Here is a 21,749-nt window from a genome sequence, read left to right on the forward strand (position 1 = left end):
AATCCCAAAGACAAATGGGAACCAAAGAGTTTCTCAGGCTGCTGGAGTTTGATTAATCAATGTTAAAAAAACAAAGCACAAAAGAGAAAACCTCAAACCTGGCTGTCATCCCCAAGGACCCAGCTTCCTTGAACTTTTTTCTCAATAGCCAAATTCAACAAAAGTCTTTCCTTATTTCCCCACATTTTATTTACTATTTCATTTCTTTTTAGGAAGCCCTTCACTTTGCATAGCAAATCAGCTGTGCTATTAACACTATGCTCATCAACAAAGACCAAGTGTCCTAGAAAGTACATTAATGAAAGTCAGCCAAATCTGACAATTCCACAGAGATTTTTATTTTTCTGCAATTAGTCCTCTTAATTAAAATATTAATTCTGTGGTGAGTAAGGCCAGGATCAGCATCATCTTCTAACATATTTTTAAATCAGTTTTACTGAGAAGGAATCACATTAATAATTTTTTACACTGGCGGAGTAACTGTTCAACCACAGGTGTACACCAGTAGTTGAGCAGTAACATGATGTTCCATTTCTCAAAGCACCATTTGCATTAATAACATTCTTTCTCAGTAGCCTATTTACAATACAATATTGCTCTCTTCATTAAATTTACAAAAACCTTAATGACCAGCAAGGATTAGTTCTGCAGATCCTGTCTCATCACCTGTCTGCAGCAATATGATTCAGGTTCCCTGAAGTCACAGCCCACTCTGTGCCTGGCCTAGCAGACCTCCCAGGCAGCCTGAACTGGCAGCTTCCTGCCCCCTTCTCCCTTCCCAGGATGTGGATGCTCCCATGGCTCCCACATGAGCAGCACAGCTACAACAAGGATTCCATCAGAGCAGTTTCTTTACCAAGAAAGAGGCATACAAAGATTTCCTGACTTTTTACTAGGGAGTCTTGCCTTCTAGCAAGACCACAGTCAAATGCCTTACTTAAAGAGCTTCTTATTCCAAGTCCAAAAGCTGTCCAGGCTGGAGCACATTCTTGGAGTCCTTGGGTGCTTCTGCACCAATGCCAGCTGTGACACTCTCACTGCTGGCACAGCGGCTGTGTGGAAGCACAGAGGAACTCCTCTGCTCCATGTCTCTTCCACTAAGGAATGGTGGGGCTGCACAAAGGCAGTGGTTGTGACCAACATCACAGCCTGGGCTCCACCTTACTTAATCTCTTGTTCCCATCTTCGCAAGGATTTTCTAGGATCACTCCCCAGCTGTATGAAAGACATCTTAGCCCTCAGCCCCAGCATTATAAAAAAACAAGAAAAGCCAATCCCCCATTTGCACACTTAAGAGGAACTCCCGTTCTGTTACTGTCCCTCTGTGGCTGCTGCCAGCCCTTCCACACATCCCACTTGTATTCTTTTCTCCTTGGGGCCTGCAGCCTTCCCAGGATCACTAAGATGCTTCAGTGGTCACGGGCAGCCACCACAAAGATGTTCAGCTTGACCATGAATACTGTACTGGCAGCAACACTCCTTTGCTCTCCAGAAGATCATCCACCTCAGTGGTCTCACAGTTTCCTATGTCTCCATGTGCACTCAAAGACAAAAAATTACACAAATTGTTTTGTTGGAGGTTTTTTTTTTTGTAAAGGCTCCAATTTTTGCTGCCCATCAGCACTGTCTCATGATATTGCACAATGTTTTCTTTATTATAAAAAAGTCTGTATCAGGCAGGAAGAAAAAAATTTTCTCAGGAGGCTAATGTGTATTATTGTCTGTAATTAGAGGTAAGTGGTTGCTTGTGTGGCCATCAGGAAGGGGAACCTGGTGAAAGAAAAACAAGGTGTTATTAATGGCTTGACCAGAAACAGAATCTCCCTCCTCAAAAGCACACATTTCTTTATCCTTGCACATTTCCTGGATGCCTTTTACCCAGCCTCTCACAGAAATATTATACAAATTTGGTTGCCTTCTTTCCTCCCCACTCACATAACCTTGCCAGCTGGCAAACTTCAACCAAATTTGAGAGAAAGGCAGAGGTCTCAAAGGTATCTGCAGGCTTAAATGGGAAAAATAAAAGTAATGTAAAATCATGTAGTTGCTAGAGAAGCAATTCTCTTATTGCCTAAAGAAGGGAAAGGTGAAGGCTCAACTCTTTCATACTGCTTGGCAGTAACCTGCAGAGCAGTAAGGGGCAGCACTGAACCCCTCCAGCACACAGTGCCCCTTCTTCCATGTGCAGGCTGAGCCAAAGGAGATGTGAAACCAAAACCTGGACAGGGAAACTGACCTGACCTGGGAAACATGTAATTTTTGGAGCAATATGAAAATAAAAAGAATATAGTAAGGACAGTGAAGGGAATGTCTCAGCTGCATTAATTCAGTTTGTTAGAGAAATCTACTTCCTTTCTTTTTAAAGTTTTCCAGCTATTTTTAAAAGCTGTTGAATCTCTGCTAATATGCATGTCAAGGGGAGGGTCTATTGCAAATATCTTAAATTCTACCAGGACCAAGTCCCAGAGCTGTCCTTATCATCCATCCTCAGCTGTATCACTTAGAGAAACACTTAGAGAAGTTCTCCTTACCGATGTGGATTTGTAAGAGCCCAGTCTGAAACGGCAAAAAATAATTTCTGCTACAAATCTTCCAAAGCCATGTAAAATTCCTGCAACATCAAACAAGATTTAAACAAACAAGTAGTAAAAATCTATTATTTATGGAAGCATTGCAACAAAGCTATGTACCATACTCAGACAGGACACAGTAAATCCATACATGAAACACTGAGAAATTAACAGGAATAATGGATAATATCAAGGGCAGGGCAGGAGAGAATTCTAACATTCTGAAATGCATCAAGAAAGCAAAGCTATCAAGTAAATGTAATTCCCTCTGCCAGCTCTCATGGGTGAAAATACATTGTGTGGGACAGAAAATCTACTTGGAAAAGCAGCTCTTGGTTTGAAGCCTCTTTACTGAGCTCTCTTCCAACGAGAGCCAAGGAAAGAAATAACTCGTAATCCAGAGTCCCTATTATGTCTTGAACAGTAAGTGAATTGTGCCTTTTCAACTTAGTTTTCTTTCTTTGATGAAGCAAATCCAGCACTACACTGACAAGCAAAATCTTCCTAATTCCTTCAGATGGAAATTTCATCTCAACTTTTGTCACTGATTTAATTACTGGATCCCAACAGGGATAGGAAATACACAGAGCATCAGTATGTGCGTGTGTGTATACACATATACATAGATATCTATAGATCTACAGATATAGCCTTGCTTTTCCAGAAGTAAATTAACTTTGCTGTAGTTACCAAAAAGGAAACAACAGGCCCTCAGAACACCAGAAATGCCATACTGGGCCATCAGAACTGAGTAGCATTCATGGCACATTTCAGTGCACACAAATGAGCACTTTGTCTAAAACCTATTAATAGGACTCCCTGTAACTCATCCATAGCAATCATCATGATTAAAAAAAAAAAAAGATAGAACTTAAGAAGGAAGGCACTGATAATCACCTGTAGTTGAAAAAATTCCACCAATAATGCCACAGAGCCTCACTAAGAACTGCCAAAAAGGCATGTGTTCTTCTGTCACCGTCACCATAAGTGAACTGATGTCATATTTCATGAATATTCCTGACACCCCATGGCTGCCAGCTGCATGGTTAATTACTCTTTCCTGAAAGAAAAGACAGAAACACTTGTTAGTTACACTATTAGTCACAAAAAAATCAGTGTTACAAATGGGATGACAGTGAGTTATTTAATCAATGAACAGAAGACTGGGGAGTATCAAGGCCACTTTTATCAGTACCTTCTAAAAGTCCAACACCATGAACTGAAAATTTACTTTCCTGGTCCCTGGTCTGGTGTGCTGCATATCAATATTCACTATTGTGCTCTGGTACTATTCTCTCAAGACTTGCTCACGTGGTCCTCTAAACAGGATTTTTATACCTGGATTGGTGTTGGTACCTATGAGGATAATGGCACAGTCTTGGCCTAGCCTGTGAACTCAGGGGAGTGCACTGGTGTAATATTTGCCACAGCTCTTCCTACTTTATCAGCCACTGAGAACCACTTAACTCAGTGTGGGACCTTAATGAGATTGACTTTGTTCAACAGCCATAGCAATGGCAGAGTCCCCAGAGGATTTATATAAATCACAGAATACCAGGTTGGAAGGCACCTTGAGGAACACTTGGTCCAACCTTTCTGGGCAAAAGCCTCTTTTCAAACTTTTTGTCAGTTACATCATATCAGACAGTCACACAGCAAGAAATACATCACAATAAATAAACACCCCAAACTCACTATGACTACCCAGCACCTCAGTCCTAATCTGAGAAATTTCTAGTTTCTTTTCATTTGCCAAATTCTCAAACCAAAAGACACCAAGGACGAGAGTGTGGCTGCTTTGTTAAAAGGTTTCAGGACAGAACACAAAAACACAAGCTTCTTTGAAAAGTCTGATGTCATTTTGTTGTTAATGAAAGGTGCTGATAAATGCACTGCCAGGTAAGTCTGGCTGAAAATACATAAGGACAGCAGGAAAGAACATAATGAATTGAAGACAAACTCAGCCATGCCTAAGCAAGTAAGAACCAAAAAGACAAGATAAACAGGACTGAACAGAAAAACAGTATATCACAGCTCCATTTCTCTGTATATGTAACAGTTTCTGCTCAAAAAACACACAGAATATGGTACAAAATAAAAAGCAGAATACCACTTTGGAAAATGCAGGTTAAGCAACTTCTTCAGTTAGCTAACACTGTCAAAAACCATACTGCTTTTTATGCTACCACACCAAAATTAAAAGGATGCTGAAATAATGGATCAGTAATGATAACAGGTCCCAAAAACCTTGCAATGGTTAAATAAAACAAACCAGTAGGAAATGCTTTCCTTATTTCAAACCATGACAATTGTCAGCACTTGGAGATGGATGATCAGTCATACTAAAAAGGAAGAGAAGACTAAAGGTAATTAAACAGAACTTTGCCACTGGCAAAGTACAAAACAGGAGTTTTGTTTATTTTTCCTGTTATTTCCCTAAGCCTTACTGGTCTTTTGAGATCAAATGGTGGAAAAAGAACATGAAGTTAAATAGAACACACAAAACTCCACCCTTAAAAGAAACAGAACTCTTTTTCTGCAAACCATTTTGATCCGCTTCCAGCTTCTACTGCTGCAGAAGATTTAACTTCTAAAAGTCTTGCTAAAATCTGCTAAAAATTACTAACCTTGCATCAGATAGCTCAGTGAAGCCTTGCTAGAATTAAGTCTTTTTAACATAAATAACTACACTATTTCAACCATCAAGAATAGTGGAGAAGATTCAGCCCACACCTCTCAAACTCTGCTTCCCCATGTGCCCATGTGGCAATTAAACCTCACTGCATTTCAGTTTGAACCATGGCTGTCTGACCACCTTTTTCCACGTCTGCACATGTGCTTCTCTTTCAAAATAAGTGCACAAAGGTATTCAGTGAATTGTTGTTCTTAGGAACCTTTCTCAGCTCATTTAATAGAAGTATTTGGTTCCCTATAAACACAAATAAGCTCTGGAAGCCACAGGGTGGCCTACTGAGGCAGCAAGAGCAAACAAGTACATTACGGACACTTCATCTCCATTATTTACAGGATCTTCTCCAAAGTAATGTGTAGTTTTAGCAATTTTTATAAAAACCCACCTCCACTAAAAACTGAAGAGCTAACTTAGACTGCACAGTTAATTGAAAGAACCACTGTTACACAGGAAGAGAAAAAAACTGAATACAAGATGAAAAAGAAGGAACAATAAGACAAGCTGTTGACTGGCTTACAGCAGTCTAAGGGATGCCTTAGTTGTTGAAGATTGTGCAGAGAAAACACAAAGCAGATTGCTAAACCAGCAGGAGGTGGGAGTACACAGCATGATGAAATTCCTCTTCATTCTCTCCTTAGCCAGCTTTCATGAGCTCTGGAGCAAACCTTTCCCTTCAGTGGCCTGCATATCTGAAGTTGAACATCAAGACATTGCCTCTATCCTACTTCCCCTACCTCAGTATTTTTCAGAAGCACAGCATGGAATTTCAAGGAAATAAAAAATTATTCTCTCTTAGAGAACATCACAGGCTGTAATACAGTGAATTTCCATCCTACTAATACCCACATTTTCTTTACAACCCAAGGCTCTCTTCTCACCTCTCACTTTATCTGCCATTTTTAATTAAACTTTTCACAAAGATTTCCTTCTTTGGCTTTTGAATAAAAGATGAAAACAGAGTTCAGTATCTGAAAAGAAGACATCTAGCCAGTACACACAAGGATTTTTTCCCTATTCACAGCTGTCTTTAAATTAGTACTTTATGATATATACTATGCTGCATTAACTGCCCTTGTTATGGATTCAGAATTAAAAGCCTCTCAAAACCCACACGTGGAAGCTCTCTGGTCTTGAGAGTAATTAAATTTGGTGGTTCAACAAAGGTTAAACAGGACAGCTGAGACACTTACTGTGTGATCAATTCTTCATACAAACTACCTGTTTCTGTTTCTTACACTCCACAACCAAGTTCAGGATATTCAAGTGAGCAGCAGGTTTGTTTGCTTCCCACACAGATAAAAAGCTAAAGGTGAATTAAATATTTGTGAAGCTACACACTAGGTTACAGACCTAAAATTTGGAGGATTTCACCACCACCACCATTCCAGTGAAGTGGAAATTACTGTCTATCATTAATTCTAATATCAGACTCCAGATCTATAAATGCAAAACGTTAACAGAAGAAGTTTGCATGTGTCACCAAGCATATATATATATTTATTTTTTTTTTACCATCACTGCTGTATGATAAATTTAGTGTACTAGAATATTCTACAAAGATAAATTTAGTGTACTAGAATATTCTACAAAGAATCTCTTCATGCTAGAGTACTTTTCAAAACCATGGTACTATTTTCACATTTGAACTTTTGTTATGAACAATCACTTTTAGACTTTTTATCTCTATGGTTTTTTTTTCTTTTTTCTACTTACCCTTTCTGTCACTGAAAATTGATGAGTTTCTGCTGAAATTTTGTATGTGTGGAGTTTGGTTGGCACAACTGTGATAAAATATTGGAACATCTGATTGTCTAGAAGAAAAAAAAAATCTTAGACTGTTGAATCAGGAACAGAGTGAAAGGCCATCTGAGATATTCACAAATAAATCAAAGAAATAATAAATCAGCAAAGTCATCTGCACTAGAGACATTCTTCAAGGAATGCCAGCACTGCCAAAACTGCTTCAGCACCATCTGCACAAAGTTAGTTTCCATGGCAAAGACATATATCCCATTTATACTCAGAAATTTACATTTTTCCATGTAATGAAAAGACTCACTAAGGTCAGGCCACTTAAAGCTTCAAATGAAACACACAGGTCGTGTTTGCCAGGGCTCTAGAACAAGTTTCACAGTATCACATGTTTCGTGATGTATACAAATCTCAAAGTGGTCTGATAGATTTTGGCCCTTCTAAACTGGTTACAGATTTTCTCTCCATTACACTCACAGAGAATTCTTCTAGAGCCATCAGCATGCTCATGCATTTGCTCTTTGTGCAATTCCCTAAGGGAACAAACACCAATAGACTGAAGCAATTTATTTCAACCCCACTAAACCACTGTGGCTGTAAGAGCCAAGGAACTGACTGGCTTTGAGACAACAGTGGCTGTAGAAGGTTCTGGGCTTCACCCTCACAGGGAATGCCAGTGCTGGGATAAAGCAGGGTACTACTCTCCTTCATTTATACATGAGGAAACAAAGTGCTACACAAACCCATCCTGTTTCATCACAAAACACACTTTGGAAGGGACAAACCAAATACAGGAATGGAATCCAAGACTCTGGTGCTATTTTTTAAACGAAATCAGGCTTATTTTTTCCCCATCATGACAACAGTCACATCTATGGTTCTCCACTGTAACATACTGCTGCAATATGGTCAGACATAGTGTAACTTCAACATAACAAACCTGGAAAAACCCATAAATCACCTCCAAGGAAACAGCACAGAACAGCAGGTCAGGTATTAGAAAGAAATGACATTTAAGATGTCATGTAGGTAACTGAACAGGGCATTGCTCACTACCAAATTTAGCCTGACACACTGCTGGGCAATCACAACATTTATGAGAAATGATAATACTTTAAATGTAACTATTGGGAAACTCAACAAAACAAAATGGTTTTTTAAACACACAACACTTACGATCTGATGCAATTTTTTCTGTTCCATCCAAGGGATTAATAATTCCTGGAATAAGCTCTCCAAATGACAAATGATCTATTCTATGGGAGAAGTTATAGGCTGAAAGACAATATAGAGAAATGAAGCATTTTTAAAGTAAGAGATTCTGTACTTAGAGAAAAAGATGCACCCTTTTCCAACACTGAAATATTCTAATTAATGCATTTACCAAAAAACACTGTACACATCATTAGATATACCCACACTTCAAAGAAAACTCAAATCCAAAATATTTTTTAAAAATGGTGGAGCTGAACAGAGTTATAATTTTATGACAGAGAATTTCTAGTTGGCCAAATACTTCTATGATTCTACAGTTCATGTTCTTGTAAGCAACTGCATTAAAAAGATGAAAGTTTAGCAAATCAAATGTACAGAGGAAGTATTAGGCAGCTGCCAAGTCACTACACTGCCTATTTGGCAGGTACTTAATATGTATAAAATTATTAAAGTTGTGTTAACATAAATTCATGGGCAGACATTTGGAGGCTTAACCAACTGTAACTGGTTTAATCAAGTTAACTTTTCACAATAAGTCACCTTTGCTTCACATTAAGTAAGGCAGCAACACACATTTAATATCTAGACTCATAATCCAAAAATTAAGTTTTTAAGGAAGAAGGTTAGAAATTTTTAACCTTTTAAAAAGGTCTTCGAGGAAAGAGGTAGTTTGGACTGAAATACAGGAATTTCATATGGTATCTATGTTACACCAAAGTACATCTGAGATTCCAGTGTTATCATTACTATAGAAGCAACCTAAAGATAATCTTAATAATGTCAAATGTATGAAAGTGAATTGTTATGGAGTCACATCATTGCAAAGAATATTCTTCACTTTGTTTTTGCAATGCAATTGCACAGCCAGAACATCTTTAAAACAGCAACCTAACAGGAACTAGGAGACAGCACTCTGACTGAAATGAATCATGCTGGTATGGAGATGACAGAAGGAACTTACACTCATGGCTAACAAGGGCTGCCAAGTGTGCATGGCCTCGGGGGTGTGGTATTGCCCTGAAGAAAGCAAAAAATGGTTTATCAATCCACAGAGGACTATGTAGAAAAATTACTTTTCCTCTTCTATTTGAATAAATACTTTATAAAATATGTACATATCCTCATATGTATAACATATATATGCTTAAATACATTTTACATATATATATATGTGTGTATGTTTTAAAGACTGATATCTATTGTGTATATCTATATAAAACCTAAATATGGTATTTTTATTAGTATCCATTACAGACAGACTGAGCAGTAAGGTCAGGAATCCTGGACTCACAAAAACCCTCTTACACAAAACTAGTGTCTTGCATTTTTAGAAATATCAAGAACTCATCAAGTCACTACACTTCTGTGAAGAGTCACCAAGTCCTATGATATGAAAAGCTGCAGAACTGCTTAAATGATTAAGAAAAGTTTGACCATATTTGTTCTATGAGTAAGCAAGTTAACTGCACTCTGTATCTGCTCTCTGAGAAAGCATTTCAAGAGTTTCCACCTTATAAAACACTGAAATTCATAATGACTACATTACATGTAACAATGCACTGCATGGTTTTAGCAATTTATGAAGAAAATTAACAGTGCAAGAATAGGTATTACATAGGAAAAAATACCAAGCATGAGTACAGGAAGGTCAATCAAACCCAGTTAACTGAAGCACAAAAGCACACACACATATACAGACATGCACTATACAGAATGTAGAAGTTAAGGGATTTTTTTAATTTCAGGAATTGGACAGAACATACTTGCCCACAGTTATGTGAAAGTTCCCTGCCACTTTATTGACATAGAGATGACCATGAATTCTGCATGCATCTGGAGACTGTAATGAATTATCTTCCCTGTTTAAATAAAAACAACATAGAAAGTACTTGAGAATATCCACTGTCTTGCAGAAATAGCAGCAGTACAGTTAGATCTCTTTTTCCTAGCATAAAGACACAGCATTATCATCCACTTGTCCTTATTGCATTCTCCTGGAATTACAGCAGAGATGGTGGAAGGGAGGGAAACTAGTAAAGGTCAATTGATGAAACCAATGAGCTTTCATTCATACTTGTATTCAGAGATCTGGCCTACAAGGCTGACTTATGATATCTGAACATGCCAACAGAGAACATCAGACCATCCCAGGGATTTATATTTTCCCACTTCCTTCCACCAAAAATGGCTAATTGGGAAAATTTTAATGCTACAATGAACAGAACTAAGTACATTTTGGTCACATGAACAGCACTGTAGCAAGAAGAGCTTTCAGCTTTATTCTTTACAAAAGCTTCCACTCCTTACTCATGTTGTGATGTCCACAACACCAAATCTGTTTCCAAATCTGCTCTTTAGAGGGAGATGAAAACCAACTGTTTTTACACACATCTCAAGCATAAATACCATTTCAAATGCTGCACTAACAAGCAACACAGAGGCACAGAATGATTTAATTAATCTGAACACATCAAGCAAATTAAAAAAAAAAGATTTTTGAGCCATCTTCAGGCTTGCCTTAGGAAGGAGGAACACATTTGATCCTCAGAAGGGAGATTACAACACAGGAAGTGTGTGTGGCAGCTTTGGTGTTTGCTTTGTTTTATTCAGTATCTTTTTGTTTAGTGCTGTTTCTAAGCAGAGAGAATTTCAGCTTTCATGTAGAAAGTGTTTTTCCCTTGGGGGGAAAAAGAAAATCACATAGCATCTAGATTCAGCAGATTAAACATTCTGTGCACTAATCTCTTAACATTTCTGAGTAGCTAGAATTAAGTGTAAACAGCAAGCTTTCTCCACACAATCTTAAAAGTGTTATCTTAGACACAGGAATTAATTAACAAAACACATGTGCATTCAAAGGCTGATTCTTTTAAAATTATGAAGCATTATGACACAGGTCTACTACTTTTAAAATTTTAAAAGCATTATGACACAGCACTACTTTTAAAAGCTGTGGACAGAAAGGTAGTTTTTAAAAAAGACTCTCGTTTAGTATTGCTGTGGCATTACTAATTCCCATTCCCAAACAGAAGAAGGAGGCATCAAACCACATGGAATAAAATGGTGTGTGCATATATTTAGTCATGTCTCTGTATGTATGTGTAAGCACACACACAAAACCTGGAAGCCTTCTCCAGTTTGGAAACCCCAGAGGTTTTCACAAAACAACAGCTCTCCAAAGCAAGTATCAAGTACACTTGTAAAATTCATTAAAAAGCAGCAAGATCTTTTCTTACAATAGGTGGTAGGGTGGAATCATAACCACAATAAAATGTTATGTCTAATTCACAGAGTTGGAGGAAAGAGCAATCATTTCACAAAATCCCAGTTTTTCTTACCGTGGTGGCAGTGCTGTAGAAGCACTTTTAAATGCACTTTTGAATATCACATCTTGAAGAGAGTGTTCTTCCTGCAGCCTACTCTGAATTAGTTGCAGCATCCTAAAGATTAGAGACAAGTGTAAAAGCAAGCAACAGTAAAACAAAATCTAGCTTCATAATTCATCATTGGCTTCAACTGCAGGCTGCAAGTCAGGAACTTAGCAAAGCTGACTACAGTAATAAAGCATTACATTAAACTTTGGGAATAATATGTTATACAGAATTTAAAGCTCAGGTGTTAACAACAGTGTGTTACCAAAATAGTAAAACTAGCCAGACCCCCAAAAAAGCTTCAGTACTATTACAAGATTATCACTATAGTGGGCACACACACCAAGATATTAAAATGGTAAATACTGTGTCAATTATTAAAGGAAATAATTGATTTGTTTTTGCAAGAATGTGCCAATTTGTTACAATGGCTCAGCTCTGACATTTAGATAAATTTTACCCATTTAACTTGTGCTATCAAGCATTCATTTGGAAACAGAAGCTGAGCAAGTCCATTCATCTCGGCTTGCAACTACAGGACCCCATTGAAGTCCTAAGGCAATTTTCTTTTTCCATAACAGAGATCTCAAATGATGAGGAAAGCAAAGTAACTTAGTATCTTTCTGCAGGTTTACATTCTTAAATTACAAGCAGGAGGTATCAGACTCAAGACACAGTTGTGTCATGTACCTCTGGTGTACTTCAAAGTCACTTCCAGTACAAATAACAGAAACCATAAACATGCCTCTCAGTGCTTTACCTTTGCAACTCTTTTTGTTGTGGGGTGAGCTCAAATGGTACCTGAAACAAAAATAACACATCTATTAAAACACACAGAATGCATCCCTTCCATGAAACCCAGAAGAGAATTAGGGTGTGGGTGTAGAGCTATAATCAACTTCACACAGGTACCACAAAAGAGTTTATGAAAGGACTTTGCAGGTTAAATAACACATTTTGTACTCAAGTATAAAAGGTTCTGTCCCTTCCTACCCAGAACTGCAAAGGAGCAATCTTTGAAAGACAAGGCTCCAGGTGCAGATTGCATATTTCTAGGCTCATGCCACACGAAGCACTACAGACAAGCCACCAGGCCTGCTATGCTTCCTCAACCTTACAGGATCACCAGTCACAACTGTTCACCAAGTTCAAACCCAAATATTGGTTAACACAAATGTATTCAGTAAATTCAACTGCAACTGATGCTCAAATGTACCCAGAAGCTATGGCAAACAGAGAATGTTTAAGAATAGTATCAACTACAGAATGTTCCTCTAAGAGGCTGGTGGAGAAAAAAAAAACCACAAGCAAGCAAACCAGCCCAGTAGTGCTTTGCACCAAGAGGAATTCAATTTTTAAATAAAAAGGTCAGAATCAACTTACTGGTTCATAGATTAACCCATCTGCAGAGGCAACCATTGTTTCTGCTAAATCCAGAACATCAGCCCCCACATCTATTTTAAACAGGGAGAAATATTAAGTCACACAGACTATCAAGGATAAGGAAAAAAAATTCAAGTAGAAATGAAGTTTCACAGTGATAAACTTTAGCATATGTTATTGTTCCTTCAACCTAATCTTCAGCTTCAGCTGATGGACATTGACCAAAAACTCTTCAGATCTGCAGTATTTTCTCACTGATTTAACACCTACAGAGAAGTTGTATGTACCACACATACAAGCTTTCTAGGATCTGCTATGCATAAATATTCTCTCCTGTTTTACAAGCACTGAACAGAGTGCTTGTAAGCACTTGACTAGAATTTGACTAGTCAAATCAGAGGATAAAAGTTTATTTGCAAAAAACAACAAAAAAAAACGGTGACATAAAATTAATGCTAATTTCACTAATTACAATTAATGCAAGGTTTAAGCTAGGCAACAAAAGTGTGTCCTGAAAATTTGCTTGCATTCCTGGTAGAAGTAGTATTCTCTCTTCTCTCAGTCCAGGACAAGCAAGACTAAACACAATTAAAGTTCATTACCTAAATGATGTCAAAATAATACTGACTGTTGCCTTTAATAAGGAAGGCATCCCTCTTATGCTCACAAGCAGGATTAAATTACATGATGGCTTCAGCACTGTTAAACAGCAGACCAGATTAATATATCCCAAGTTCATAAACAAATAGAAATTGTTATAAATTCCTCTAGCTGATTTGTGTCTCACAATGAGCTTTTAGAATATTTCAGCTAGTGAGAGACTGAACAACAGATCCTGCTCCTGCTAACTGACAAAGCAAGGGTTCTGCATGATAAGAATGAGATGGCACAGATGTTCTTCTTTACATTTCTCACATTTCTTCAATGAGTCGTATGGCATCAAGATCACTAGATGCCATTAAGATCAGAAGAAATGACACTGGTAAAATATTCTGAACAATATCCAACTATATTGTGATCAAGTGTGCTCTCTGAAGAGGCTTTAAAGTGTTTAAAAACTTTCATTGATGGAATACTTACATTGACACCTCATGGCAACTGTAATATCAATATTGATCCTTAATTTACTGGAAAGAAAAAAAAGGCAAAAAACCATTAAGTAACACTGAGTACAAGTATCAAGAAAAAAATCTCAGACCACTTGCAGAAATACAGTAAAGTACCAAAATCTATACTAATAAATATAAAGCTGTTTAAAATTTGGGTGAAGCAACATGGATTTTGAGAGCACCTTAAAGCACTTGTGACTTGAGAGATAACCTCCATCACACCACAAATCTGATTGTGTGGCATTCTCCAATATTCTGGGCATTTCCTATTGGTTTTCATGTTAGTTTCACAAAAGTCATTTAAACTATAAGGAATAAACTCCCTCACTATAGTCACAGGGTTCTGTTCTCAGGGAGCTTCCTCTGGGACTTAGCTGACCTCAAGCAAATCACATAAGCAAGGGATTCAACACTGGCTCAACTTGGGTCAGACAGGGTCAGTAGAGAGGAGAAAAGCAGTTAAAATTAAATTAGTCTCCATTGGTTCAAACTGAAGAGCCACAGGCTGAGTGATTAACCCACAATCAAACTGGGGAATCTGTAGTAGGACATACCTCAGATCTCGTAACAGTTTCTGAACTGTTACACTACCCTTCCTGTGTGATAGCTTCACTTGGGATATAGCCTACTTCAGCAAAGGCCTAAATGTGAAATCCCAGCTGTCTGAATGGATTGACTATCATTTGAGGTTTTGATGCAGCTCCTTCAAATTTTTCCTTTTTTGTTTTTCATTACTTATTTCTGATGTGCAAGACACGCAATTAATAGATGTATCTTTAGCCTGTTACCACAGCAACTACCCAAAGGCTCTTAAGGTTATTTCAGTTCAGTTTCAGACAGTTCAGTTTGTGGGTGCCATTGTCAAGCCATGACACTGACACGTAACATTTAAAGGTGTTCAGGGCACAAAATCTGCATTAACTTCACAGGGACTCCTGGGTGCCTGACCAGCTCTGGAAGAAAGGCAAACAAGTCCTGACAGGCACATGAAACCAAGAGCAAACACATCTTTCAGGAGAGCTGTATCAGGAGACAAAATTAGTAGCAACCTTTAGATAATGCTGTCAAAGTTCTGAGTGCTTCAGGCTCACCTACAGCAGCACAAAGTACAAAGAACATGTACCAACCACATGAACTGGAGAAAGCCTCCAGCCACAGGGGTGGGTTTACCTACCTGATGAGGAGTTACATCTTACAGTGTTCTCTGAATTGTTACCTAGTCATTCCCAAGGGAGCTCCTTCAATAACAAACCTATACTATTTTGACTTCTTCATTGCAGTAATCTCAATTTATCTTATCCATAGATTACATAGTAGAAAAAGCCCCAAAACAATCAACACATGAAAAATCAAATCCCTACATTATTTAATTTGCAATTTCAATTATGAATTGTTTTCAAGTCACATGAACATTTTAGATCTATTCTTTCCTGAAATGCAGGTAACTAACATTTTAAAAAGAATTCTAACAAATAATGTTACCTAGTAAAATCCTTGTCTACTTCATATTCATATTTCATCCATGTGTCCCGGTACACCATGAACTCCATTATAGTCAGGAAAGCTATTGTTGTAAATGCTATCAGAGACACTGGTCAGAAGAAAAGAAGTAGAAATTCAGACTGTGAGAAATATTATTCAGAAACATAAGCAGAACAAAATTTTAACAATTCCAGAATTTGAGCATTACCAGTACAACACTGGTACCTTTGATTTAAAAACCCAAAACTTGCTCTTAGAAAGTTGTTTCCATAATGATAGTATTTGCTTTCAGACAGGAGTGGAAAAGAGTAAGAGATCCTACCTTTGTATCAAGAAAGAACTTTTTAAGTGCAGTCAAATACTGGAATGATTAGGAGGCTCTGACATCCCTGTATGGAAAATCTAAGAACAGCCTAGATCATCCTCCACATATAAAGGACACACAAATCACTGTCAGGGATGGTCTAGGAAAACTCAATCCCAACTTCCAACATGAAAGAAGAAGGTAGTGCATCGTGAAATTCCTTCAAGCCTCCACTTGTCTACAAGTTAAGTTTTTATAACAATTTTTTATATCAAGTTTTAGACTCAATAAGCTAGCAGACAACAGAAATAAGACACATTATATTATATATTTGTGTATCGCTGCATAGTCATGACTCCCACCCCAACATTTCAAACAAGTCTCTCTCTGGCAACAAACAACAGGCAGCTATCCATTCCACCAATAAGTGAAGGACTTGGAATTATTTTTAGGATAAAATTAATTGGTGTATTTTAGTGGTACATGTGCTTCACTTATCTCCAAGGCAGCCTACTCATCACATTTGCAAAGCTGTACAATGCACGGGGAAGATCACCCTGCTGCACAGTTGGAAACACAGTAATAGATGCACAGAAGTACCTGCTATGCCCCTTTTATTAAACTGTGGCTTTTATAAGCTTGAAAACACTTCAGCTATGGAGCACAGTAGCAATCTGTACAGCTTATTGGCACTGTAGGTTTTTTCATTTATGTTCTGTGGAATATCTCTATGGAATCCATGAAGGGCAACCTGAGAAAACACAAGCTCACTGTTGACAGGCTTCAACTCCCTACACGGTGGTGCCCAAGGCAGGGGTGGGAGCAGAGAATAAAGGCACTGTCCTTGGGGACCAGGACAGAATCTATTGGCTGCTGTATGGATCAGCAACGTTTGCAGCTCCAGCTTTCAGCTGGCACTATGTAACAACCACACACATGAAACCCTTCAGGTCCACTGCACTAATCAGTTAATTACTCTGGCCCTCAATTTCTTTCTGGATCCAGTAGGTCAGGCTCACCCTGGCTGTGCAACAATAGTACAGCTGGAGCCATAGCAGCTATCCAGAGCCACACGAACACAGTGAGAGCCACAGCTGCTTTCTGGATCATTCTGAGCAAATGTATGTGTACATCTGAACAGGAAAAGAAAGTCTTGTAGAATTTTCTTTCCTGAAGGATCTCCCAGCCCCAGAGCTGGAGTCACAGCCTGTTTGAGAGACCCGTGCTTCTTGTGCAATGGGTTTGAAGGACACGAAAGTCTGAGAGGAGAGTCTTGGTATGTTTTAGATCCCTATCACATCAGAAAGTTAGCCTGACACTTCAATCCTGAATCAAACAGGAATACTATATTCAGATTTCACAATGGCACAGAAAAAGACAATCCATATTGTCATTTATAAGGTTACTGGGATAAAATCAAAGAATGTTAAAGTAACTTCTGGTGTTGAGAACTCCTTAAGGCACCATTCAGCAAAGCAAAGGTCTCATGAAGGATGGTGCTGTACTACAAAAAAGTATTCTTTAAGCATTTGGTGGTTTTATGCAAATTACAACATAGAAACAATACACTTGTTTCCTCAGGAAGTGGGACGAACATTAACAAAGAATTATTTAAATACTTCTTAGAGATTATTTAATATACAATAATCCTTTAATTATTAACAGTGCACTTGAGGAAACAGCAAAGTAATATAGAACCTTGTGATATTTCCTTCTACACTATAAGAGGCGTAACAACTTCAAAGGCTTATCTGTAGGTTGCAATTGCTTCCTCAACTTTTTATTCAACTGAGTTTCAGGCATAATCGCACACAAGAGAGATTTCTGTCCTCCACTTCTAAGTGCTGGCAGTTTCCTATCTGCAGATAATTCCAACAGTCCAAGAGATGAAGTCACTATTTTCAAATCAGGGTACTCAGCTCAACTTAAAGGCAAAATTTTATCATCAGATACATAAAGAAAGGTCCTTTTTACAGCTCCAGCTTTTTCAGAGAAGCTCAAGTAACTAACAGGGAAAGTACAAGCACATGTCCTGGATTAACGTGTTTTGTTCTTCAAAGGGCTTTCCTTACTCTTAAAATCTTAGTACACCTTCAAGAGAAAAGCTTTAGAAAACTACTCTTCATCCTGATGCTCAACTTATCTGTCTCTGGAGAATATTCTTCTACTTCTGCAAAAGCATAGTGTTGAATCCCATCATCATTTCAGGTCATGCTCACTCAGTCTCACCCAGAAATCTGACATCAAGAAGGTGAGACAACAAAATGAGAAAGCTTTATTACAGCCTTGGCACAGTGCACGTCCAGTTGCAACTGGTTAGAAGTTTTTATTTCTAACTTTTACACTGGGTTCAGTCTCACCAGCTTTATACAAAAATCTCCCTTCAGAGAGATTGGATGAACAGATGGATGCAGCAGCTTGCATAAGATATTATGTCTTTACTTGAAGGGATGAGCTCAGTCAGTCCACCAAAGCACTCATAGAACCAATTTTGGCTAGTTTCAAGGGAACACAGATGCCTGTCTTGCTCATGCTGAAGTTTCTATCAGTATCAGCATCTCAGCAAGGCCTACCTGTGCCTCCACTGGCTGAAGTCTCCACATAGCTTTCAGGAACCTTTGGGAAGGCATCCAATTCTTTCATCAAACTCAAGGTCTTCTTCCGATTCAGTCGCCTCATCTTCAGCACACTCCTCCACCTCCTCCTTCATATATTCCCTCTAAGGTGAGAATAAATTGTGATTAAAAGACTCAAGCAAGATTGCTCAAACTGACTGGCTTTAACATAAAGCAATAATAAGGCCATTCAAACCCCAGAAATATGTTTTCAAGAAATACATGCTAGACAACTGGATGGTCACTCTTCCTTCAAGAAAACTGTTAAGATTGTCCTGAACACTGCTGCTTACAGTCCAGCCACATCCAGCCCATTCACCATTTAATTATTACTAATTTCTTTCTCAATTAAGTTCTTATGGGTAGTGAATATATCACATTTTAAATTTAAAACAAAAAAATTCAAACTCAGTCCTGAAGCAAATCTGCTAAACAGACCTGAGAGTGCACACAAGTCACTGACTTAGGAAGGAACATCTAAATAGGCTGCATAAACTTCAGAGGATGTCAGACTGCTCTGGGCTCCTACATTCAGCCAATGTGGGCACAAATTATATCTTAAAGGGAAAAAAAAAAAGGTGCATTTCACATTTTTACAGGTGTAGAATATTATGATCATAAAATGACCATTTTTCTCCTCTATAAAAATACTTCCCAAAGCAAGTCATGGATCAAATACTAACTCCATCCTTCAGAATAATGTCTGTACATATGACCTCTGCTTGGAGTCACATTAAGCAGCAAGATGCTGAGAAAAGCAGCTTGCCCTGGAAATGCTGTCTAAAACCATTTCCAAATCATGCAGATATGCTCACAGCCTGGCCCTTGCCAATACACTGCAAGTTTTAACAAGTTGACACTGTTGTTTTTCTTCTGGGGAACTGCTGAACTTCACCCTGAATTTCTGAAGCTATGAAAACCATCATGCCACCATTTACTGTATTCTGAGAATATGTCATTTTATTGTTCCTTATTTAAACACTCTAAGGTGGGCAAGCTAACCTACAGTGCCAACACATGAGACAGCTCTCATCATCATTTTGTAGAAAAATCTCTAACTCATCTACCCTGTTTCAAGAGAACATCAAGTCTCTGGCACGTCCTAGTGAAATTACTCAAGATCTATTCTCTGCTCTGCCCCTTCCTGGTGCTGAGCAGGCTTTGTACCATGTCATAACAAAGCAATAGGCTCTACTGGAAATGAAAGTTCACACAAGAGAAGTCATCTATGCCTCCAACTCTCATTACACAAATTGACTTCAGACAGTCTCTGCAATTGGTCGGGCTGCAGAGATCAACAAAATGGTACCGTGTGCGTTGCACAGGATCCAAAGAAACCCCAGTTGGAGTGGGCAGAGAAGATAAGTGCTGGAACAGGCTTTTAGCTATACAGCATTAAAAAAATAATCAGGAAACACAGATAAGGCAAAGCAGCTGCTTGGACACAACTGAAGTCATAACATTAGTTAGCACAAAGGAAACACCATTGGGGCTTGCCTGTTATCCTACACATATAGCAAGGAAGCCAACACAGCACCATTTCATCTTCTGCATATCTTCCCTGCTATCGCATGTGTATGAGCACACCGCAAAGAGGCACAAGATAAACACAGGGAATTTGAGAGCACTTTACTAAAAAACTTTCTAAATCACCCTGCATCAGTAAGTATGTGGATTTTTGTAATCCAGCTAGAAATATACAATCTGTTCATTGGTTTCAATCCCACAGAGACTCACTTTCAGCTACAAACCCAGATGGAGACCTGATGCCTTCCCCCAGCCCATCTCCACACATGTACTACAGACACACCAAAATATGGAGTCCATCGCTATGAAAGTAAGGTATTATGAACCAAAGAGCCAACTGCCTTAAGAAATATCATTAGTATTATTATTCACGATAAATAAGGGACGAAGCACAGCACAAATGCCACTCAAGACCAGAGGCCCGCTCGAAGGCACCTCCGTCCCAGCCGAGGGGCTCGGGCAGTTGTCCCTTCCCCAGACAACTTGGCAGCGAAGCCGCTCCGGCGCGTCCCGACACCCGCGGAGCGGACCCACGCCTGAAGCCCTGCCGGGGGCTCGGGCCCGGCTCCCCACGCCGAGGGAGGCCGCGGCCGCCAGCTCGGAGCCCGCACACCTGTGCGGGCCGCGGGCGCTCCCCGCCGCCGCCACGCACCGGGAACCGCGGGACGGGACAGGCCGCGCCCCCGCCCTCCCCTACCTCTCGCTTCTGCCGCCGCTGCCCAGCGCCGCGGGCGAGGCCACACGGGGGAGACGAGCCGCAACGCGCTGCCCGGCGCCCGCCCCGCTGAGCATGGCACCGCCGGCCGGGGCGGGCTCGCTCCGCCGCCGACGCCCGGCGGGAGCCGCGGGCCGACGGGAGCGGCGGAGCGCCCCGCCCGCCCCTGCGCGCATGCTCGCCGCCCCCCGGGCATGCGCCGGCCGGGCTGGGACGGGCGGGGGCCGGAGCCGCCGGGGCCGCAGGGACCCCGCACAGCCTCGCAGCCGGTCCCGCAGCCGCGTGGGCTCCCGGGCATGGCAGCGCCGCCCCGACGCGCTGCTCCGGGGAATCTGTGACCGTGCGAGGCACTCGGTGATCTTCTAAAGCGGTGGATGACAAGTGCCAGCCGAAGCAAACTGATGAAGGGCTGTCACGCGGCTTGCAGTGTTAATACTGATTTGGCCACTATGGATATAGAAGCAGGCAGTGTTTGAAAAGAGGCAGCATCTTGGATTAAGAAGAAAAAGGCTTTAAGACAGTGGCCTGTAGCAGTGAGGAAGGAAAGAATTTAAGCTCACAAGCCAGTCTTGAGACTTGAAGTGAAAAAATTAAGAGGGCTTGCATATATCCAAAATCTCGGTCCTTTTCCTTGCGCTAGTGGAATTGACTAACAGGCACTGCCTTTCCACAAGCTTTATGCCTTAGTAACTGCAGCATTAGTTTATCTCCAGATTTTTCCTTACAATCCTAGCAAGTCACATCATGCTACTGCCACCCTGCCCACAAGTAGCTGACCCAACCTAGACACAGTCAGAAAGGGAGCTCTCCCAATGTCTTCCAGGGAGTAATAAGATCTTAGATGATATCAAAATGATTTTTTTAAATTCTTCAATATAAGGTTTTAAAGAAAAATAAATTAAGAAAAATAAATTATACCAGATCTTCATAGATGTGATAAAAAAAGACTGAAGACTCCAGTGTTTTTGATAATGAGGCAAGCAAATAAATCCCATACCCTAGAAACACAAATAG

General features: G+C 39.6%; 1 protein-coding gene across 1 annotated transcript; it reads right to left on the minus strand.

The window, feature by feature from the left end:
* Window positions 1-318: 318 nt before the first annotated feature.
* On the minus strand, window positions 319-20,828 carry ERGIC2 (ERGIC and golgi 2). Its single transcript, XM_058023076.1, has 14 exons — window positions 20,718-20,828; window positions 18,452-18,597; window positions 15,575-15,683; window positions 14,064-14,110; window positions 12,984-13,054; window positions 12,361-12,401; window positions 11,568-11,669; window positions 9,993-10,088; window positions 9,191-9,246; window positions 8,191-8,289; window positions 6,976-7,073; window positions 3,468-3,630; window positions 2,532-2,611; window positions 319-1,770 (listed from the first exon to the last, which is right to left on the minus strand). Exons 2-14 carry the CDS (start codon window positions 18,555-18,557, stop codon window positions 1,705-1,707), a joined length of 1,134 nt encoding a protein of 377 aa, XP_057879059.1. The 5' UTR covers window positions 18,558-18,597; window positions 20,718-20,828; the 3' UTR covers window positions 319-1,704.
* Window positions 20,829-21,749: the final 921 nt, after the last annotated feature.

The sequence above is a fragment of the Melospiza georgiana genome, chromosome 4 (genome assembly GCF_028018845.1).
Source record: "Melospiza georgiana isolate bMelGeo1 chromosome 4, bMelGeo1.pri, whole genome shotgun sequence".
Taxonomy (NCBI): Eukaryota; Metazoa; Chordata; class Aves; order Passeriformes; family Passerellidae; genus Melospiza; species Melospiza georgiana.